Source organism: Bison bison, unplaced genomic scaffold (genome assembly GCF_000754665.1).
Source record: "Bison bison bison isolate TAMUID 2011002044 unplaced genomic scaffold, Bison_UMD1.0 scf7180017864331, whole genome shotgun sequence".
NCBI lineage: Eukaryota > Metazoa > Chordata > Mammalia > Artiodactyla > Bovidae > Bison > Bison bison.
Window position 1 is genome coordinate 7,630,366 of NW_011494903.1, and position 20,921 is coordinate 7,651,286.

The window sequence follows — 20,921 nt, forward strand, 5'->3', positions numbered from 1 at the left end:
CCAAAATGGCCACTTCTAATACTTTGTTTTTATCACAGTCATTGTTGAAAAACTATTTTCAACTGCGTGTGTGAAAACAAGCCACTCTTCTGAGGCTGCTTTAGTCAACTCAGCATATTCTGGGCAAGAACATCAGTCCCATCTCCAAACAGGGCTAAAATCTGCAGTGAGTCACTGAGTGACTAGTTTGTAAGTACTTGCCGAGAAGGTCAGTGGAATATAGGTGCCTTCGGCCAGAGCTGTAAGCAGAAACCCTGCTCCTGGGTGCCAAGCTTAAAGCACTCTTGGAATCAGCTGAGGGACAGCGGCAGCTACTAGGAGGAAGCCTAGCAGTCTGTGGCCAGACCACTGGATAAACCAGTATATATGTCCTCCTGCCACAGCAGAACACTGCTCACTACTAATACTGTGGATACTGGCTGATTACTAGGTTTTACAGACGAAACAGAATGAAATGAGAAAATACCTTGAATGAAGAACCAAGATGTGGTTGTATAAGCACTGATGAGTGATAGAAATGTTCTTAGAAACACGTGGATCCCAAAGACACAGGTGTTTGAGCTCCACTAAATCAGCTCAGGTAACTGAGGAGCGATAACAAGGGAAAAATAAAAGCTATAGTACAAACTGAATCTGATTTCTCCTCTGTCCCTCAACACACAAAGGAATATGATTTGAGACTGCCAATTTCCTAAACACACACTGGTTCAAGGCCTTTTTTTTTTTTTTTGAAAGTCGCTCAGTCGTGTCTGACTCTGCAGCCCCATGGACTGTAGCCCGCCAGGCTCCTCTGTCCATGGAATTCTCCAGGCCACAATACTGAAGTGGGTAGCCATTCCTTCTCCAGGGGATCTTCCCAACCCAGGGATTGAACCCAGGTCCCCTGCATTGCAGGCAGATTCTTTACCGTCTGAGCCACCAAGGAAGCCCATTCAGGGCCTTAGGATTTCTTTTTTAACAACCCTGGTGAGCATTCCATTCCCAAAACAAGTCTTTTTAATCCAGTCTGGTAGGGGCAGCATAGTGGGATGGAAAGAGTAGTCTCCTGTGATTCAGGTGACCATCTGCTTTATAGTCACGAGACTGACCACAAATGAATCAACACTTCTTGTCCTGTTTTCTTCATTTACAAAAATCAAAAAGGCCTTATGGCTCTAATGTGGTATGACTTCAGTAAACCAGGTTAGGTCAGTGTTCCAGAAGGTCAAACATTTCCTCACACAAAGCAATTTTAGGGACCCTAAACAGGTTATGGCTAAAGATATTTATAAGTACTGTATTAAAATGCTCACACATAAACTACTTAGGCACTGCAGAACTTTTTTTAAAAGTCAGAATGGGAAAGAATGAAATTAGAAATGGGGAAATGGAAGGTAATGGGAGTCCCAGTGACATGAGAAACTAACTTAAAGCATGTGTCTAAAAAAGGTTCCTTCCTCTCAGGTAACAGGATCCCGGTTTGTAATGGCCATACGTATTTTACCTGTAATGCCACTGTCAAGTGGACCTTTTTTTTCCCCCCAGAATCCTTGGTTCTGTTTTTGATCTGCCACTGCTGTCGGTGTTGGTAAATATATTTTGTGGTCAAGAATGCTTGTTATCAACAGGTTGGCTTTATTGTTGACTATCCTGGATAGAGGTTTTCCCTTTACTGATAACAGAAGACCTAGAGGAAAGGAGAAAACCATTTGTGCATGTTTTCTTGGCTTTTGACATCTCTCCCTCCTTCTAGCACCAACCACTGCCTTATTGAGCTAGAAGGCTGAACTCAGTCTTAGGCAACTATTTCACCAAGTGACCATCCCCCTAAAATGCTAACTCTGCTAAAGGGCCTCCAAAAGAGTCTTAGGTTTTCTCCCTAAAGAGCAGGGGACTTCCTTTGATTCAGACAGCAGGTGAGGGGTGTATCTAAGATATGTGGATTGCATTTAATCACAGCTGAAAAAAAATTATCTAATTTAGGGCCATGTATATATTGTTCATGCTTTTCAGGTGATTTCTCCTCATGAGCACAGAGATTTAGAGCCCAGAGGCACTGTAATTGTTAAAAAGAGGATCTTTCATCATCATTCCCAGCCATAAGATTTCCATATGCTGGTTTCCTGATACTGGAGAAGTTGGCCTGGAATTAGAAGTAATCTAGTCCAAGAGATTTTCTGATCCAGAAACCCGGTTTCTATTAAGTGTTCCTCAGTCACCTCCTATTTAGACCTCAAGCCTGCAACAAGTGTGGTTTTCACAGGCCCGTTTGCCTGAAAAAAATCTGTTCCACAGAAATATGAGATACAAAATTTTATGAGCAACTTGAGGCTTTTTTATATGCAAGCCCCAGTAAAGGCTTATTCATTCTACTACTGGACCATATAAAATACAGAAAGCTATCTGGCACTTTAATTTCCTGATCAGTAAACCAAGAGATAATATGATTCCAAATCTGAAAAAAAAAGTAGGCACAAATTAAGTCAGTTGCCCAGGGGTCTCATAAAATCAGGGGTGGGCAGAGACCTGAGAGGGGTCTCTGCTAGGGACTGCAACTAGATACCGGCCTTGGGCCTCGCTCTCTCACCACAAGGTGGCAGGAGTCCCCTTTCCTGAAATCAGGTACTGAAACGCCTCTGGCTGATCCAGTGTATACATCATCTGTGCATTTAAGAAACTGTGTTAGACTGTCAGGGGTTAGCTCTACCTCACTTCTGAGCTGTTAACCGGCAAAATGTTCTCCACACCAGCCTCACAGTGGCTTTTCAGATACTAGCCCCTGTCTCATTTTCCTTCACTGGCAATGGTATGGCTAGAAGGTGATAAAGTCAAAGCCCAGGTTTCAGTAAGTACGAAAATAATTGCCATTTATTACCTAATAACCACTTTACCTACATTATCTCATTTTTGCAGCAACACTAAGAAATAGGTACTGTTCTCATCCCCATCTTATGATGAGAAAACCAGAATTAGCTAGAAAGTGGTGGTGCTGGGGTCTGAACAGTCCTGTCTCCACACCTAGAGCTCTTAACCACCATGAATCATAAAGAAAAATTAGTTCATCAAGATGTGTTGAAGTCATGTTTCTATGATCAGATAAAATAGTTCATTGGTGAGATAATCATCTTTCATAAGTAACTTATTATGCCCTAAAGTAGGGCCCAAATTTGTTACCAAACTGCCGAAGTATTCATGTACCCTCAGTTCAAACATGTGCTATATTTACCTTTTGCTTTAAATAAAACTAGACCTAAGATACTATCTTTGTGGTTCTAAATAAGTTTTTATTTGCCAAAATTTAAATCACTGACCAGTTTACAAAGAATTCAGGTAAATATAAATACAGTGGCGTTTTAAAAATTCATTTCTTCCCAACATGCCAGTGGGGGAAGTTTAGTGTGTAACAAGTTCTGGGAAGTACTTCAGGAAATAAACCTGTGTCACTTTGTGTAATCCAATTTGGTTTCTTCCTACACACATTTCTGCCACAGAGCCTTTCTTCCTCCTCCGTCCCTTGGAATCAACATTGCTTACAATACCCTTTAGGAAATCCTGTCCCCTAGAGCAGCCATTAAGAACTTACCATTCCTTCCAAACGCTGCCCTCTGTCAGGCCTCTGTGATTTTGCATAGAGAGTGCCTTCTTCCCGGCATGTCTTCTCTTCTCCATCTGGATGAACTGTTACTCGCCCTTCAAGAAACAACTCGAATGTAACCCTCTCTTTGAAGTCTTCTGCAGACTTCTTAGATGGTCTCTCCTTGCTGCTCTTAGTGCACTGAGACTTCTCCTACAGAACCTGTACTTCACGTTGTCGTTATTTTCATACTCGTCTCTTGCACTAGACAGTTGTCTCCTTCACAGTAATGGCCATGTTTTATTTATCTTTATTTATTTACCACCTGCAGCGCTAACTGCACCTAGGATGTAGTAGATGCTCACCAGATACATTTGTTGAAGGAATGTTGAAGATGAGGAAAAGTGAGGCTCAGAATGTTTAGGCTACTTAAAGTCACATAGCTATCTCAGAGCAGAGTTGGGACTCACACACAACATGTCTGGACTCAAGGTACACTGCTTTTTACTCTGTGCATAAATCGCAAATCCGTCGCAGAAGTTTAGCTCTTCCCCCATCCATGCCCCACTGCAGATGATGATAATAAATCAGGCTCCACCGGACCTAGCCTTTTGCTCTGGAACTTCAAGCATCACTCTAGGAAATCACTACCAGAGTGGGCCCAGGTGGTGAAATATACTTGCTTTCCTTGCACTATTCACACTCTGCCTCCTGTCATTCCATTTTTGTGGGCATGGCAGAGTGGCCATTGATTAAGTTCCCCTGATGCACTACCAAAGACCAGGTACCCTGAGTTGGCTCTTTGTGACTTAGCAGCCTCTGTTCCCCTCCATGGAGACCCTAGTATGGGAGCTACATGCTCCTAAGTGTTCACTGCTCTGCCTGTCCCAGTGTTGCTAGCTATTCCCAGAATCCTAATTTGGAAAGGCCACTGCCCCTGGGCACCTGGATGTTAGAGCAGATTTTGCTCCCCACCCACTCATACACCAAGGTCTGGCAGAATATTTTCTCCTTTAATTTTGTAGAGGAGGCATTAGAATATATACTAATGATAGGGAAAGAATATAAATGCAGTAGCCTGGAAACAATCTAGCTTCTGGAGCATAACTTTCATCATGAAGGTCTTGCCCAAGACTAGTCTGGCTGACAGAAAATTTACTGAGCGTATCCACTGTTCTACTTACTGCAATTTTCTCTGGAAATAAACACCCCAAAATCCTCCTTTTTTATCCTACTTTTCTTTGGCTTTCTCTCCCTAGTCCCTCAGCCCAGAAAAGGCAATTGTTGTTCACAGAGATTTTTGACCAAGAAGACAATAGATCACTAATAGGTTAATGGGCATTGAGGTACTCTTCTCCTTTCCCCTCCTATCAAGAGAAAAGGATCCTTCTGTTGTCTTCTACAGCTTAAGAGCCATTGAAAGTTATTCAAAAGCAATTTTTCAGCATGCAGCTCTCCTAAAGATGGCTAACAAGGACAAAGTTGAAGTTAATGATCCACACCTTCATACTTCCAGTAAGTATGGGTGACCAGCTAGAGTTGCAAAAATAGCTAATATTTATTGGGCACTTACTATATATGAGATGCTGTGCTACATTTTTTACGTGAATAATCTAATTTACTCTTTATTATCTTTCCTTATTATAGATGCGATTCTAATCCTCATTAGAGAAAACTGAGGCTTAGGATAACTTGGCTTATGGCACACAGAAAGTGGAGGAGCCTGGATTCAAACAGAGGTCTGTCTGACTCTCAAGCTCATGACCTTGCATTCGAACAATTAGAACTGTCTATAATTGGAAAAGGCCACCTGGAGAGATAATGAGTGAGTTTCTGATTTGTGTGTGTGTGTGTATATGTATTAGTTGCTCAGTTGTGTTCAACTCTTTGCGAGCCCATGAACTGTAGCCTGCCTGGCTCCTCTGTCTGTGAAATTTTCCAGGCAAGAATACTGGAGGTAGCCATTTCCTCCTCCAGGAGATCTTCCCGACACAGGGATCAAACCCCCATCTCCTGCATTGGCAGGTGGATTCCTTACCACTGAGCCACCAGCAAAGCCCTATCTAGCTAGATATATAGTTATATATATCAGCCCACAGTCCCATCATAGGGTACTAGAGAGCTGATCTCCCCATATCTTTGACAGGACTGAGTTTATATGACCTGTACTTTCCACAAATATTCTTGCGTGTGTGCTCAGTTGTGTCCCACTCTTTGTGACTCCATTGACTATAGCCCACCAGGTTCCTCTGTCCATGGACTTTTCCAGGCAAGGATACTGGAGTGGGCAGCCATTCCATTCTCCAGGGGATCTTCCCAACCCAGGGATCAAATCTGTGTCTCCTGCATCCTCTGTGTTGGCAGGTGGATTCTCTATCATGGTGCCACCTGGGAAGCCCCTACCACACAATATAATAGGTGGTAAATATATTTCATTTGAATTTATAAATTCTGTATGAGATTGGAAATCCTGCTTTCTGTTTATTGGACAATTGCATCCCTCTTCTTTAAACTGCCCCTTCGTGTCTTTTGTGACATTGCCAAAGACCACACCCTTTTCTGAAACTTTCTCCTCCTGTGAGTTCCTTTCTGTTTTTTCCTGACTCTTCTAATTCTCTAAAGACTCTTTCTGAGTCTCCTTCCCAGTTCCTCCTTCTGAATGACCCCTGGATAATATAATAATTACAATAATTAACATTTCACAGAAGCTTACTATGTGCCATACAGTAAATAAAACCTGTAAAACAGACTTCTCTTATTTGCATTTCTTTAGATGAAGAAAGGGAGATGCAGGATGTCTCTAAGCGGGGAGCTCACTCTTGATCCCTCTCTATTTTGATTAAAAATTACCACATATGTTCTCTCCAAAGCAAGTGTAAATATTCTCCAAAGTTCCTAAGTTTTCTTGTTTGACATACACATAATCCATGGATTTCTTATCCGTTCCTTTAACTTCTAATATATCTCGAGTTTCTGGTCCACACAGCCTATTAGACACTGTCAAGTAGATGTACTATGGGCACCTCAAACTTAACACATTCAAAATGGAAATTATCTTCTTCAGACCCCCTAAACATCCTCCAAGATGACCTTGTCCTGCCAATATGCTTTCCTTAATAGCACAGCCATTCACCAAGTTGCTCAAGCTAGAAACTTCAAAGCCACCTTTGAATGGGCCCCTGACTCCATTATACTTCACATCTGATTGGCTTAAATTCCCAAGGTCTTGCGAATTTGAGACTCCAAACTACTCTCAATCCATCTTCTCCATGTTCCTTCTACTATGGTTTTAGATAATTAAGGCTCTCAACATCTCTCCCTTGCACTGTTGCATCTGCCTCCTAACTGGTCTCCCTACTTCTGTGGTCTCCCCAGATCCCATCCATCCTTCCCAGGGCTGACAGTTAATGTTCTAAAGCCAGTAACTGATCATGGCACATCCTGCTCAAAACTTTTTGATAGTTATCTTCTGCCTACAGAATAAATTCTAAACTCATCAGCATGGCACAGAAAACATTCCATAATCAGACCCCAATTTATCTTCCCAAACATCTCCAGCATGTTCCTATTGTTGTTCAAAGTCATGTCTGACTCTTTGCGACCTCATGGACGGCAGCATGCCAGGCTTCACTGTCCTTCACCATCTCCTAAAGCTTGCTCAAACTCACGTTCATTGAGTCGATGACGCCATCCAACCATCTCATCATCTGTCACCCTCTTCTGCTCTTGCCTCAATCTTTCCCAGCATCAGGGTCTTTTCCAATGAGTCTTACTCATATACCTCCAACTACAGCAACTCCAGGCCACTTGCTTTTCCTCAGAAATGTCAAGCCTCTCCATGGCACTATGCTGTTGGTCGTGCTACGTCAAATGCCCACTGCTGGCTTCCTACCCGTTGATATTTTACTTTTCTTTGAAGACCCAGCCCGCTACCCACAGCATACACACAGTCTCCACCTACATTTCCAGGCTCACAATTTATTACTTGTCCTCTGTTTACATTTTTCTTAAAGCTTTACTGCAGACTAACTTGTAATCTGGTCCAGTGTGTCTGTTTTCTTGTAAAAGGACTGTATCTTAAAAATCTGAGTATTTTCTAGAGCCTAGAGGGAGCTTGATAAATAAATGATTAAAACTGAAGTCCACTTGTGATTTAGGTAAAAGTCAGACTAAACAATCTCAATGTTTACTTCTAAATCAGATTTTCTGCACCTTTTCTATACACTAAGATCTTACTTGAGGCCCGTGCAACTAACAAACATTTAACCTTGGAATTAACTCCTAATTCATGCAGCCAGTTCTGCTTTCACTTCTTTGCAGAGGCTGCAGAAGCCAGGAATTTGGGCTCCTGGCAATGAAAGCCCAGTGAATGTTGTCACTGGGTTTCCGGAGGAGGTGGGGTAGAAAGCACAAGAACACATCGGAAAACTAGCAGAGTTCCAGGACATCTGGGGCTGATTATTCCAGCAAGATGCTCAAGCGAAGAGAACAATTCCTGGACTAGGTTTTTTTTTTTTTTTCCTCTTTTTTTTTGACATCTGGGCTTTGGCAACAACTCCTATGGCTTTGCTCAGTGGTTCTTGAGGGATGAGATATGGACTTGTTTCAGGGAAACAAACCTTTACTGACTCAACTTCTGCTACAGCAGAGTCCTTAAGATCCTTCCCCTTCCATGTGCCTTCCTGGTATGTCTAGGTTTCATTGAATTTACAAAGAGAGGAATTAGTCTCCAAGAACCAAAAGAAGTTCATACTACCTGGGATCTGAATTGGGTTATTCCAATGCCTCTTAATTTCTCCCGCTCCTATGATTCTTTTCAAATCATGGAGGACAAAGAACACTGAGACGCGGAGGTGGAAAGCGAACTCAGGCTACTGAGGCAATGGATTCACTCCAGCTATTCTGGAGTTTCTCTTTTCAAATACAAGCTGAGTAGAACTTTTGCTTTCGGTTTTGAGGAACAAGCATTTCTTGTCTGAAACTACATGTTTTGCTCTTTTAGTTTCATTATTACCTCTAAAGTACAAAGTGTACCTAGTATGTTCAGATTCAAATTCTCAAACACAAACATATTGTAATACTGTCTAACAATTAATCACAATTACAATTTCAAATATTGTGACCCACTTCCCTAGAAGCAAAAGGCTGTATAGTACAGAATAATGCAGAGGAAAGGATGCTTGGCTAACATTTACTGAGAACATACTCTGTCAGGCACTAGCCTATGCATGTTATATACATTATTTTATTTAAAGCTCACAGTAACTCTATGTGATATACTATTATCTGCATTTTAGTGATGGAGAAAGCAAGGCTCAGAAGTTAAGTGATTTTCCCAAGGTTATGTATAGTAAGTGGCAGAGGCAGGTTAAGATGACAGGGCTGACTCTTGCAATACTCTTTACCCATCACTCTTGCATGCTAAGTCACTTCAGTCATGTCCAACTCTGCAATCCTATGGACTGTAGCCTGCCAGGCTCCTCTGTCCATGGGATTCTCCAGGCAAGAATACTGGAGTGGGTTGCCACACCCTCCTCCAGGGGATCTTCCCAACCCAGTGATAGAACCTGAGTCTCTTATGTCTCCTTCACTGGCAGGTGGGTTCTTTACTACTAGTGCCACCTGGGAAGTAATAGGTGATATCTGATCTATTATCTCCAGCACCTCAGAAAGATAATTCTTATTATAATTTTATTCTTATGCCAACATTCACTCAGTACTCAAGACCTGTCAGGCCCTGATCTAAGTGCTGTATTATATGTGATCTTATTAAGTCTCAGAAAAACCCACTTTTCAAGGAAGGCACTGCTATTTTACTGATGAATAAATAGAGGTTGAGAGAGGTTAAGTAACCTCACCCAGGTCAGAGAGCTGAGTGATGGAGCCTGATTTAAAATCCAGAGAGCCTGCCTTCAGAGAGTAGGCTATCTTCCATATGAAGGGCACATTCTGGAGTGAGAGACCTACGTTCACATCCCAGCTCTTCCTCCTCCTGGGAAATTTAACTTGAACGTGATCTGTACTCAGTTCCACCATATGTAAAATGAGACTCTGGGGACATGCCTGCTGGCCAGGTGCCCCCATATGTATTCTCAAATTCCTCAAAGTCAGAATCCCTGTTACAGAGTGAAAGGCAGTACATTTTTGAAATACAACAGATCTGGGTTCAAATCTTACCACAGTACTGGCTAGATGATTTTAAACAAGATACTCAAACTTTCTGACTACCAGTTTCACCACCTGAACATGAAAGATAAAAACACCTACCAAATAGGGTTATTTATGAGTCAGAAATAGTATATGTATTTTATAACATGAGGTGATTGGTATAAGTTCTACATTACAGTTATTATTAATGTTCTTATGGTTTCTGAACATTTGAAGAACTATTCAAAAAAGATCTTCACAACCCAGATAATCACGATGGTGTGATCACTCACCTAGAGCCAGACATCCTTGAGTGAAAAGTCAAGTGGGCCTTAGGAAGCATCACTGCGAACAAAGCTAGTGGAGGTGATGGAATTCCAGTTGAGCTATTTCAAATCCTGAAACATGATGCTGTGAAAGTGCTGCACTCAATATGCCAGAAAATTTGGAAAACTCAACAGTGGCCACAGGACTGGAAAAGGTCAGTTTTCATTCCAATCCCATAGAAAGGCAATGCCAAAGAATGCTCAAACTACTGCACAACTGCACTCATTTCACACTCTAGCAAAGTAATGCTCAAAATTCTCCAAGCGATGCTTCAACAGTATGTGAACTGAAAACTTCCAAATGTTCAAGCTGGTTTTAGGAAAGGCAGAGGAACCAGAGATCAAATTGCCAATATCCACTGGATCATCAAAAAGCAAGAGAATTCCAGAAAAACATCTACTTCTGCTTTATTGACTATGCCAAAGCCTTTGACTGTGTGGATCACAGCAAACTGTGGAAAATTCTTAAAGAGTTTGGAATACCTAGACCACCTGAGAAATGCCTTGAGAAATCTGTATGCAGGTCAGGAAGCAACAGTTAGAACTGGACATAGAACAACAGACTGGCTCCAAATCGGGAAAGAAGTACGTCAAGGCTGTATATTGTCACCTTGCTTATTTGACTTATATGCAGAGTACATCACGAGAAACACTGGGCTGGATGAAGCACAAGCTGGAATCAAGATTGCTGGGAGAAATATCAATAACTTCAGATATGCAGATAACACCACACTTATGGCAGAAAGTGAAGAAGAACTAAAGAGCTTCTTGATGAAAGTGAAAGAGGAGAGTGAAAAAGCTGGCTTAAAACTCAACATTCAGAAAACGAAGATCATGCCATCTGGTCCTATCACTCCATGGCAAGTAGATGGGGAAACAATGAGAGACTTTATTTTGGGGGGCTCCAAAATCACTGATGGTGACTGTAGCCATGAAATTAAAAGACACTTGCTCCTTGGAAGAAAAGTTATGACCAACCTAGACAGAATATTAAAAAGCAGAGACATTACTTTGCCAACAAAGGTCCATCTAGTCAAAGCTATGGTTTTTCCAGTAGTCATGTATGGATGTGAGAGTTGGACTATAAAGAAAGCTGAGCACCAAAGAATTGATGCTTTTGAACTGTGGTGTTGGAGAAGACTCTTGAGAGTCTCTTGGACTGCAAAGAGATCCAACCAGTCCATCCTAAAGAAAATCAGTCCTGAATATTCATTGGAAAGACTGATGCTGAAACTGAAACTTCAGTACTTTGGCCATGTAATGCAAAGAACTGAGTCATTTGAAAAGACCCGGATTCTGGGAAAGATTGAAGGTGGGAGAAGGGGAAGACAGAGAATGAGATGGTTGAGTGGCTTCACTGACTCAATGGACAAGAGTTTGAGTAAACTCCAGGAGCTGGTGGTGATGGACAGGGAGGCCTGGTGTGCTGCAGTCCATGGATTCACAAAGAGTCAGACATGACTGAGCAAGTGAACTGAACTGAACTGAACTGATGGTTACTAAGAGGACATACTTTCACATACACCAGTGGGCAGGGGGCAGAGTTCCCCATATCCCCTCCTACCATGGGCATCTCTGAGAGAGGCTAGAGAACGTGCTGTCCTGGGTAAGAGGAAACATGAGACAGTCTTCTGCTGGGCTTCTTTTAGGTGTGATTCTGACTGAGGCAGGTGGGGACAAGATGGGCTGCATGAATTCTCTGTGCCCAGCTTGTTCCCCACCTGGCCAACCTGATGAGAAAGTACTAACTATGAATCACCTCCAATGAAAAGCAATCAGAATCCTAACTCTCACCCCATAATGGCACCCTTCTTTGTTAAAGGGCTCTAAGGGGAAAGCACATGGCCTTTAGAGTCACACTTGCTTGGATCTAAACCTCCAGGACTTACATGAATTTAAGCATGTTCCTTTACAGAATATCAGACTCCTTCTGGCAAATGAGAGCTATTGTGTAGGGTGTTTGTCAGGCTTAGGTTCTTTATGGATAGGACCTAGCTCAGTTTCAGGGATTTAACACACACTCAACAAAAGACAACAGTTCAGGATCAACATCATTCTGAAATAAACAGCAATGATATGCCAAGGATAAATAAAGGGGCAAGTCAGCACAAAACACTGTCTTTGGCTGAAATTTTAAACATTTTTTAAAATGAATCTGAAGAGGTTCTTAAATTATTACTTTTGGAGACAACTATTAATATTTCCTGCCCCCCCCGTGAAACTTGCCTTATGTTTAGGGACTTAGATTTTATATATTCAGCAAGAAAAGTAAGTTTAATGTATTCACTTACTTTGTTATAAACCTAATTTGTATCTATCACTCTGTTAGCTGAGACAGTCTAGTGGGATTTGGTTATAACATTCAGCATTGAAGGAGATATAAATACTAAATATTATTTCAGCAGATCCCTATAGCTTTGGGTTCGAAAGACTACTAGAAATTGGCTAGGTACCTCCAGGTTAGAATTTGACCTCATCCAAAGTACAGGTTGGCATTTTGCCTAACAAGAATAATAGAGGTGAATCACCCCAAATAAATGAATCTGGGAGAGGCCATGCTATGCGTATATCCACACTGAAGACTTGGTTGATGATCAGGACCAGAACTCACCTCTGCATTAGGGTCAGGAGGTTTTTTGTGTCTCTGCTTTTACTGTGCTCATCTCCATATATGAGTATTTGAATCATCAGACATTGCAGGCAAGTTGAGAAACATAGTAAGTTAAAGAGAAGCAGATAGCAAGCAGCTTAACTATAAATCAAACTCAGGAGAGCACAACTGGAACTGAGATGTCACAGGTTTACATTTCAAAAGGCTGAACTTCTGTTTCCTCCTGCTTCCCTACTAAGCAGGAAGGAGTCTGAACTGAAGGCTCTGACCCCTCTGAGCTTCTCCCTTCTGCTTTGCTGAAGCTTCCACTACCATCCGTGGCTATGGATAATCTAAGTAACGGGCCTGAAAACTGACAGCACACCTATCTAAAACCTAGAGTGGTCTCCACCAGAATTACAGCTGTGGTTTCTATCAGGATTTTCCAAATAGCTGTAACCAAATGGATGGATATAAACGAAATCAGTGTATGAGTCCCAAATTTGCATTGCATTCTTATGCTACATAACTTTACCCTTAAGCAGTTTTCCATTGTAAACTTAACTGCTGATCTCTCTCGATCCAATCAAGATGGAATTGCAGGCACCAGATTTACCCTCCCAAATGAAACAATCAAAAAAGAAAAAGTAGACAAAATGTATTTGAAACGATCTTCAAGACAGTGAACATTGGGCAACAAAAGGCGGTGTTCCTGAGAGAGGGAAAACAAGTGAAGTAAACCCTACGACTTCCCCAGATTACTACTGTGAGAGCCTCTCCAAGCTTTGATGCAGGGAAGTGGAGCTCAACAAGCGTCCTGAATTGAGGATATGGAGCTCAGACTCTCAGAAGATTCTTAGGGCAGAGTAACAGAGGAGAGACAGCTGCACAGAAAAAGAATATCTGTATCTGCCGATTATCCCCTTCAAATATAGCTGACCAGTGCAGGTACAGTGGGGCTGACTGTACTACACCATTTTATACTAGAGACTGAGCATCTGCAGACTTTGGTGTTGGCGAAGAGGGTGGGTGGGGAGTCCTAGAACCAATCCCCCACAGACACAGAGGGATAACTGTATTCAGGAGAGTACTGATTAACACAGACATGTAAAAATTGCCCAAGGCTTGAGAAAAGAATCATCTGCAGGTCCCAGAGGGAACAGGGCAGTGTTTACATACAGCCAGGTACAATGCCTGTTCCCACCAGCCAGACTGGAAAGCCACGTTGTCGTGGAGCACTGGGTGGGCTACTCAGAGGTACTGACACTTTTGTTTCAGAAATGGGGGATAAACAGCCCTTGACTAAATGAGCCCTTGTCCCATCTAACAAATCTTAAAAGCAAGATCTAAAAGGACCAAACTCTAGTGTAACAAAATTTCACAACAAAGTAATTTGACTGAATTCCAGAACAAAGTTCAAGAATACTTACAGGAACACAAAAATATCCAATACTCAGCAATGTAAAATACACAATGTCTGGCATCCAAACAAAGATTCAGGTTGAATCCCTATTCCAAATGGAGGGCAGAGCCTTCATTGCTAGGTAAGATCTAGCTGGGGCTCTCCTTTCATTGATTTTGTGTGGAATATGGTAAGCAAACCCTTACAATGTGGTCTTTTATGATTCATAAAAATTATCTTCAATGATTTCTTTAATTACTGTTTCTATTTCAAGTACTGATATTACAGTCTCTCTTCAGAAATAGATTAGAATTCTTTGGCTAAAAAGGATTAAAAATACAGATTCTGGACACCAGTCTTAGAATATCTGATTTAATAGGGTGGGACTCAGGAATCTGTTTTCTGTTTCATTTTTATTTTGTTTTACAAATTTGTTTTGTTCTGTTGCAATCCTAGATTTGGGGAATATTGCTCAACAACACTCAGCATGTTAAGATTCTCTTCAATATTTTCAATCCGGATTGAATTGTTTCAAATTTGTTTTCCTGAAATTCCTTAATTCACCCTTAAAAATTTAATTTCATCTCATCTTTTTGCCTCAAACTGTGATCCATTCATTTTAAAGTTTTCTCTTCTTACAGGTTTATGATTCCATGACAGAGCTGCCAGCCATGTGTTTATCCTTCCCTGAAGAAGTTGTTGTGACCTTATATTTTCACAGGGTTTTTGTTTTCCCTTAACCTTCAAAATGAAGCCCCCTTTCTTCTGTTACTTACTATTTTAATACGTATTTTCTGATTACATTTAGTTAACCTGAAAGGAGATAAAATGTATCCAGTCCTGACATTTGGCAATATACATGTGTGGACTGCTTTTGACTCTGCCCTGGAGAAAGGAAAGGCTACCCACTCCAGTATTCTGGCCTGGAGAATTTCATGGACTGTATACTCCATGGGGTCACAAAGAGTTGGACATGACTGAGTAACTTTCACTTTCACTTTCATGAATATTAGCTGATTTATACTAACTTTTCCTCTGACATTGAACAAAGCTGGGTTTTAAGTAGAGACATCACTACTAATGTTACTAAGTCTTAAGCTTGGTCTGTTAGTAAGCTGACTGGTTGAACAACTGTTAGTCACACCTCTTGCCACATCCTACTACTGGGGAATAAACTTCTAGGATCCTAGGAATCAGTACTTGAGTAAGGATGGCTGTACAAAGTGTTCCTTGTTCTAACACAACCTCGAGTCCTTCCTCAAGATTCTGCTGCTGACATACCAAGATTTCAGGATTAGAGTGTTACTCTTTTAAGACTCTGGTCCAGGCATGGACACAATAAAAGTTTCTATAGTCATATTCTTCCTCAGCACATCTAACAATGTGGAGAATATTCAAAAGAGAACACTTTACTTTGAAAAAGAGAGAAGGAAGGAAGGAGGGCGAGAGAAAAGGAAGCAAAGGGAAAATACACACACACACACATCCCTCCCCTCACGTTGTGCTTACAGGCTTGGGAGCAAATGTAACAAAACCAGCCAGTATTTACCTTCCTTAGCAGTTGAACTGCCTTTCTGAGCTCTCCTTTGGCAAAGCAGATCTTGCCCATGTTATAAAGTGTTTCAGCCACTTTTTCACTACAGTCACCATAGCTGATGACCTGAGATCTCAATGAAGCCTTTAGCAGTCCATAAGCCTCCTAGGGGATTAAAAAAAATACATACATACTTTTAATTCACCTGGCAATTCTGAAGGAGCATGCTGGTTGTATTGTTCTCTACAGGAGGCATCCTACCCCACAATGGCACAACCCACCAGGATCAGTCAGTCGGGTGTGATATGTCATCTAGGTAATGTTTCCATGAAGAGTTGAGGTTCCAAGCTTATAATTAATTATAGTAGTTAATTCACATGGACAATGTTATTTCATCTCTATGACTACCCTACAACAGAGAAATGTTATTATACTCTTTTCTAGATGAAGGAATGGAAACTAATAAAGGCAAAGGATCTTGCTTGAGCTCACACAGCCTACAGTCAGCAGTGTCAAGATTCAAACCAGCCAGTCTGAATTCCATAGCCCTTGCTCTTTTTTTTTTTTTTTAAATGGGGACAATTTTAAAGTCTTTATTGAATTTGTTACAATATTGTTTCTGTTTTATGTTTTGGTTTTTTGGCCACAAGGCATGTGGGATCTTTGCTCCCTGATGAGGGATCGATCTGGCACCCCCTGAAATAGAATGAGAAGTCTTAACCACTGGACCACCAGGAAGTCCCAAGCCCTTGCTCTTTTTTTTTTTTTAATGACTTTTAAAGAAAGTTTTCAAACCTTCGGAAAACCTGAAAGAATAGTAGAATAAATACACAAAATATTTTCACCCAGATTCACCAACTGGCAATTATTTTGCAACGTTTGCTTTATTGCACTCTCTTTAAAAAATTATGTGTGTGTGTATATGTGTGTAATAGACAACATTTTATATAGTCAATACATATATAAATATACACACACATATATTTTTGTTGAAAATAAATTGTACTCAATATACTAAGATAAAATAGTGTCAACAATTCCATTTTAAAAGGAGCTTTTTCTCCTGTTCTCAAGCCTGAGATACTCTCAGCCTGGAAGATGGCAGTTCTGGCTAGTGGATCTTGTTTATTTTTTATCAGTGGCAGATTAAACCTCTATTTGAAAAAAAAATTTATTTTTCAAGGGAACATAATTCCTAAATCTTCTGAGTTTCTGTGATGGTCCTCTAGAACAGGCTGAGGGTCTCATCTCAGGCTTGAAGGGTGGAAGAAAAAGCTCCTTTTAAAATGGAATTATCCCTGATGGTCTAGTAGCTAGGATTCCTGGTTTTCATCCAGGCTACCCACGTTCAATTCCTGGGCAGGGAACTAAGGTCTCTCTTCAGGACTGCTCACTGCTGTCTCCCTGAGATCAGTTTCTTTGGGGCTTCGGTTTCAGGTGGCACTAGTGGTAAAGAACCCACCTGCCAATGCAGGAGAGGTAGGAGACTCGGGTTTGATCCCTGGGTCAGGAAGATCCCCTGGAGGAAGGCATGGCAACCCACTCCAGTATTCTTGCCTGGAGAATCCCATGGACAGAGAAGCCTGGTGGGCTACAGTCCTTAGGGTTGCAAAGAGTCAGACACTGAAGTCGAACTGAAGTGACTTAGCACATACGCACATCCCACGGGAAGTGTGTTATGAAATTCAGCAAAGTAATTCAAGTTATTGAGCACCTACTATGTACCAGTTACCGTTTCAGGCATTGAGGACACAGCAGTGAACAAAACGAAAACCCTTGCCCTCGTCGAGCTAATTTCCTAGTAGTAAAGTTGATCTGTCCCAGTCCTGCCTGTGGTTTAGATTCAGAGCCACCTGGCTGGCATGCAAATGCTTCTGTATCTCTCTCTAGGAGATTTGTACATGTGGTTAGAAGCAGAGAGCTGTTAGGCATTGATATTGGTGTCTTATCACAAAGTCATGATGTTCACTGTATCAGAACCTAACAAGAATAAGCTATGAGATTCTGACCAAGTGCCTTCACACCATGGAAACTAAATTAAAATATTAGATACACCTGTGGCTTTGCTAGCTCACGTTAATCTTCCGAACCAACAGAAAATCCCAAGGCCATTGTAAAAATAATAGAAAACATTGCAAATCGTCACCATGTTTTTTGCCTCTACGAGTGGCAATTAATAGAACTAAAGAAAATGTCATCATTTATAAAAATGTTCAAGTGTGAAATAAAAGAAGCTTTTTCTTCATTCCTTGAAAAAAAAAAAAAAAAACCTTTCCTATTATGTGCCTAGCACCCTATTCATAAACTGGTTGTCACATGGCCAACAAGATCATGTCAGATCTATACTGTTTCTTCACATGCCTGACAAAGAATAAAGAGTTGACTTGGTCAGATCAAAGTCACATGGTATCTCATGACAAATAGAGGTCTTCATCGCCTTCATGCTAAACTCAGTATATTAAGTTCAGGTCCAAAGTTTTTGAGTAAGAGTTTAGACTCATCAGACTTCTAAGTAAAAAGGTCAGCGATCAAAAGCCTCTTTTGATGGCTATAACTCTTTTTTAATGTGAAAAAAAAAGTTTGGTCAATAAGGAGCTGAAGACCAGAAACTGAGAAGGAAATAATATATCAAGTTAAAAAAAAAAAAAAACACTTAGCTATATCTAAAGATGAAAGCCCATTTTGACTTAAAATATTAAAGTTACAGGACTAGAGATTATATGTGTCCTGGATTTGAAGGGGCTCATATTTCAAGATACAGGAAAAATACTTAAAAAAAAAACTAATATTGCAACATGCACCAGCCTTATTTTTTTCCTGGCTAATATTGCAAGCTGCATCAGCCCTATTTTTATTCCTGGGATTACCTGAGCCCCTCTGAGCTTCCGTTTCTGAATGTTGTTGCTCAGTCACTCTGTCATGTCTGACTGTTTGAAACCCCATGAACTGCAGCATGCCAGGCTTCCCTATCCTTCACCATCTCCTGGAGTTTGCTCAAACTCACTTCCATTAAGTCGGTGATGCCATGCAACCATCTTGTCCTCTGTCATCTTCTCCGCCTACTGCCTTCAAGCTTTCCAGCATCAAGGTCTTTTCTAATGTCAGTTCTTCACATCAGGTAGCCAAAGTAACGGAGCTTCAGCTTCAGCATCAGTCCTTTCAGTGAATATTCAGGACTGATTTCCTTTAGGACTGACTGGTTTGATCTCCTTGTAGTCCAAGGGACTCTCAAGAGTGTTCGTCAACACCATAGTTCAAAAGCATCAACTCTTCAGCACTCAGCTTTCCTTATGGTCCAACTCTCACATCCATACATGACTACTGGAAAAACCATAGCTTTGACCTGACGGACCTTTGTTGGCAAAGTAATGTCTCTGCTTTTTAATAAGCTGTCTAGGTTGGTCATAGCTTTTCTTCCAAGAAGCAAGTGTCTTTTAAATTCATGGCTGCAGTCACCATCTGCAATGATTTTGGAGCCCAAGAAAATAAAGTCTGTCACTGTTTCCATTGTTTGCCCATCTATTTGCCATGAAATGATGGGATGGGGTGCCATAATCTTAGTTTTGTGAATGTTGAGTTTTAAGCCAGCTTTTCACTCTCCTTTTTCACTTTCATCAAGAGGCTCTTTAGTTCCTCTTCGCTTTCTTCCATAAGGGTGGTGTCAACTGCAAATCTGAGGTTATTGATGTTTCTCCTGGCAATCTTGATTCCAGCTTATGTTTCATCCAGCCTAGCATTTCACATGATGTACTCTGTATATAAGTTAAATAAGAAGGGTGACAATATACAGCTTTGACATACACCTTTCCCAATTGGGAATTAGTCTGTTGTTCCATGTCCAGTTCTAATGGCTGCTTCTTAGCTAGCATACAATTTTATCAGGAGGCAGGTAAGGTGGTCTGATATTCTCATCTCTTGAAGAATTTTTACCGTTTGTTGTGTATCAAAGGCTTTAGCGTAGTCAGTGAAGCAGAAGTAGATGTTTTTCTGGAATTCTCTTCCTTTTTCTATGATCCAACAGATGTTGGCAATTTGATCTCTGGTTCCTCTGCCTTTTCTAAATCCAGCTGAACATCTGAAAGTTCTCAGTTCATGTAATGTTGAAGCATCGTTTTGAGAATTTTGAGCATTACTTTGTTAGAGTGTGGGCTTCCCTAGTGGCTCAGATGGTAAAGCATCTGCCTGCAAAGGGGGATACCTGGGTTCAATCCCTGGGTCGGGAAGATCCCCTGGAGAAGGAAATGGCAACCCACTCCAGTACTCTTGCCTGGAGAATTCCATGGACTGAGGAGCCTGGTAAGCTACAGTCCATGGGGTCGCAAAGAGTTGGACATGACTGAGTGGCTTCACTTCACTTTCACTTTGTTAGCGTGTGCTGCTGCTGCTGCTGCTAAGTCACTTCAGTCGTGTCCAACCCTGTGCGACCCCATAGATGGTAGCCCACCAGGCTCCCCAATCCCTGGGATTCTCCAGGCAAGAACACTGGAGTGGGTTGCCATTGTTAGCATGTGAAATGAGTGCAATTGTGCAGTAGTTTGAACATTCTTTGGCACTGCCTTTCTTTGAGATTGGAATGAAAACTGACCTTTTCCAGTCCTGTGGCCACTGCTAAGTTTTCCAAATTTGCTGGCCTATTGGGTGCCAACAGCATCATCTTTTAGGATTTCAAATAGTTCAGCTGGAATTCCATTACCTCCACTAGCTTTGTTTGTAGTGATGCCTCCTAAGGCCCACTTGATTTCACACTCCAGGAAATTGGGCTCTAGGTGAGTGATCACACCATCATGCTTATCTGGGTCATTAAGATCTTTTTTGTATAGTTCTTCTGTGTATTCTTGCCACCTCTTCTTAATATCTTCTGCTGTGTTAGGTCCATACCATTTCTGTTCTTTATTGTGCCCATCTTTGCAACAAAGGTCCGTCTAGTCAAGGCTATGGTTTTTCCTGTGGTCATGTATGGAAGTGAGAGTTGGACTGTGAAGAAGGCTGAGCACCAAAGAATTGATGCTTTTGAACTGTGGTGTTGGAGAAGACTCTTGAGAGTCCCTTGGACTGCAAGGAGATGCAACCAGTCCATTCTGAAGGAGATCGGCCCTGGGATTTCTTTGGAGGGAATGATGCTGAAGCTGAAACTTCAGTACTTTGGCCACCTCATGCGAAGTGTTGACTCATTGTAAAAGACTATGATGCTGGGAGGGATTGGGGGCAAGAGGAGAAGGGGACGACAGAAGATGAGATGGCTGGATGGCATCAGTGACTCGATGGACGTGAGTCTGAGTGAACTCTGGGAGTTGGTGCTGGACAGGGAGGCCTGGTGTGCTGCGATTCATGGGGTCGCAAAGAGTCGGACACGACTGAGCGACTGATCT

General features: G+C 41.5%; 1 protein-coding gene and 1 long non-coding RNA gene across 2 annotated transcripts in view; both read right to left on the reverse strand.

Annotated features, from left to right (window-relative positions):
• Positions 1–956: 956 nt before the first annotated feature.
• On the reverse strand, positions 957–12,720 carry LOC104998567. The gene is made up of 3 exons (XR_826481.1): positions 12,638–12,720; positions 3,563–3,669; positions 957–1,666 (listed from the first exon to the last, which is right to left on the reverse strand). It is a non-coding gene; the product is annotated as an uncharacterized LOC104998567 (long non-coding RNA).
• A 2,102-nt stretch (positions 12,721–14,822) lies between these two features.
• TTC23L (tetratricopeptide repeat domain 23-like) overlaps positions 14,823–20,921 on the reverse strand; it is a 51,650-nt gene continuing 45,551 nt past the window's right edge. Inside the window, exons 10-11 of the mRNA XM_010853849.1 lie at positions 15,568–15,717; positions 14,823–14,831 (exon numbers count right to left, since the gene is read on the reverse strand). Coding sequence (XP_010852151.1) covers positions 14,823–14,831; positions 15,568–15,717 — 159 coding nt within the window. The remainder of the gene's footprint in view (positions 14,832–15,567; positions 15,718–20,921) is intronic.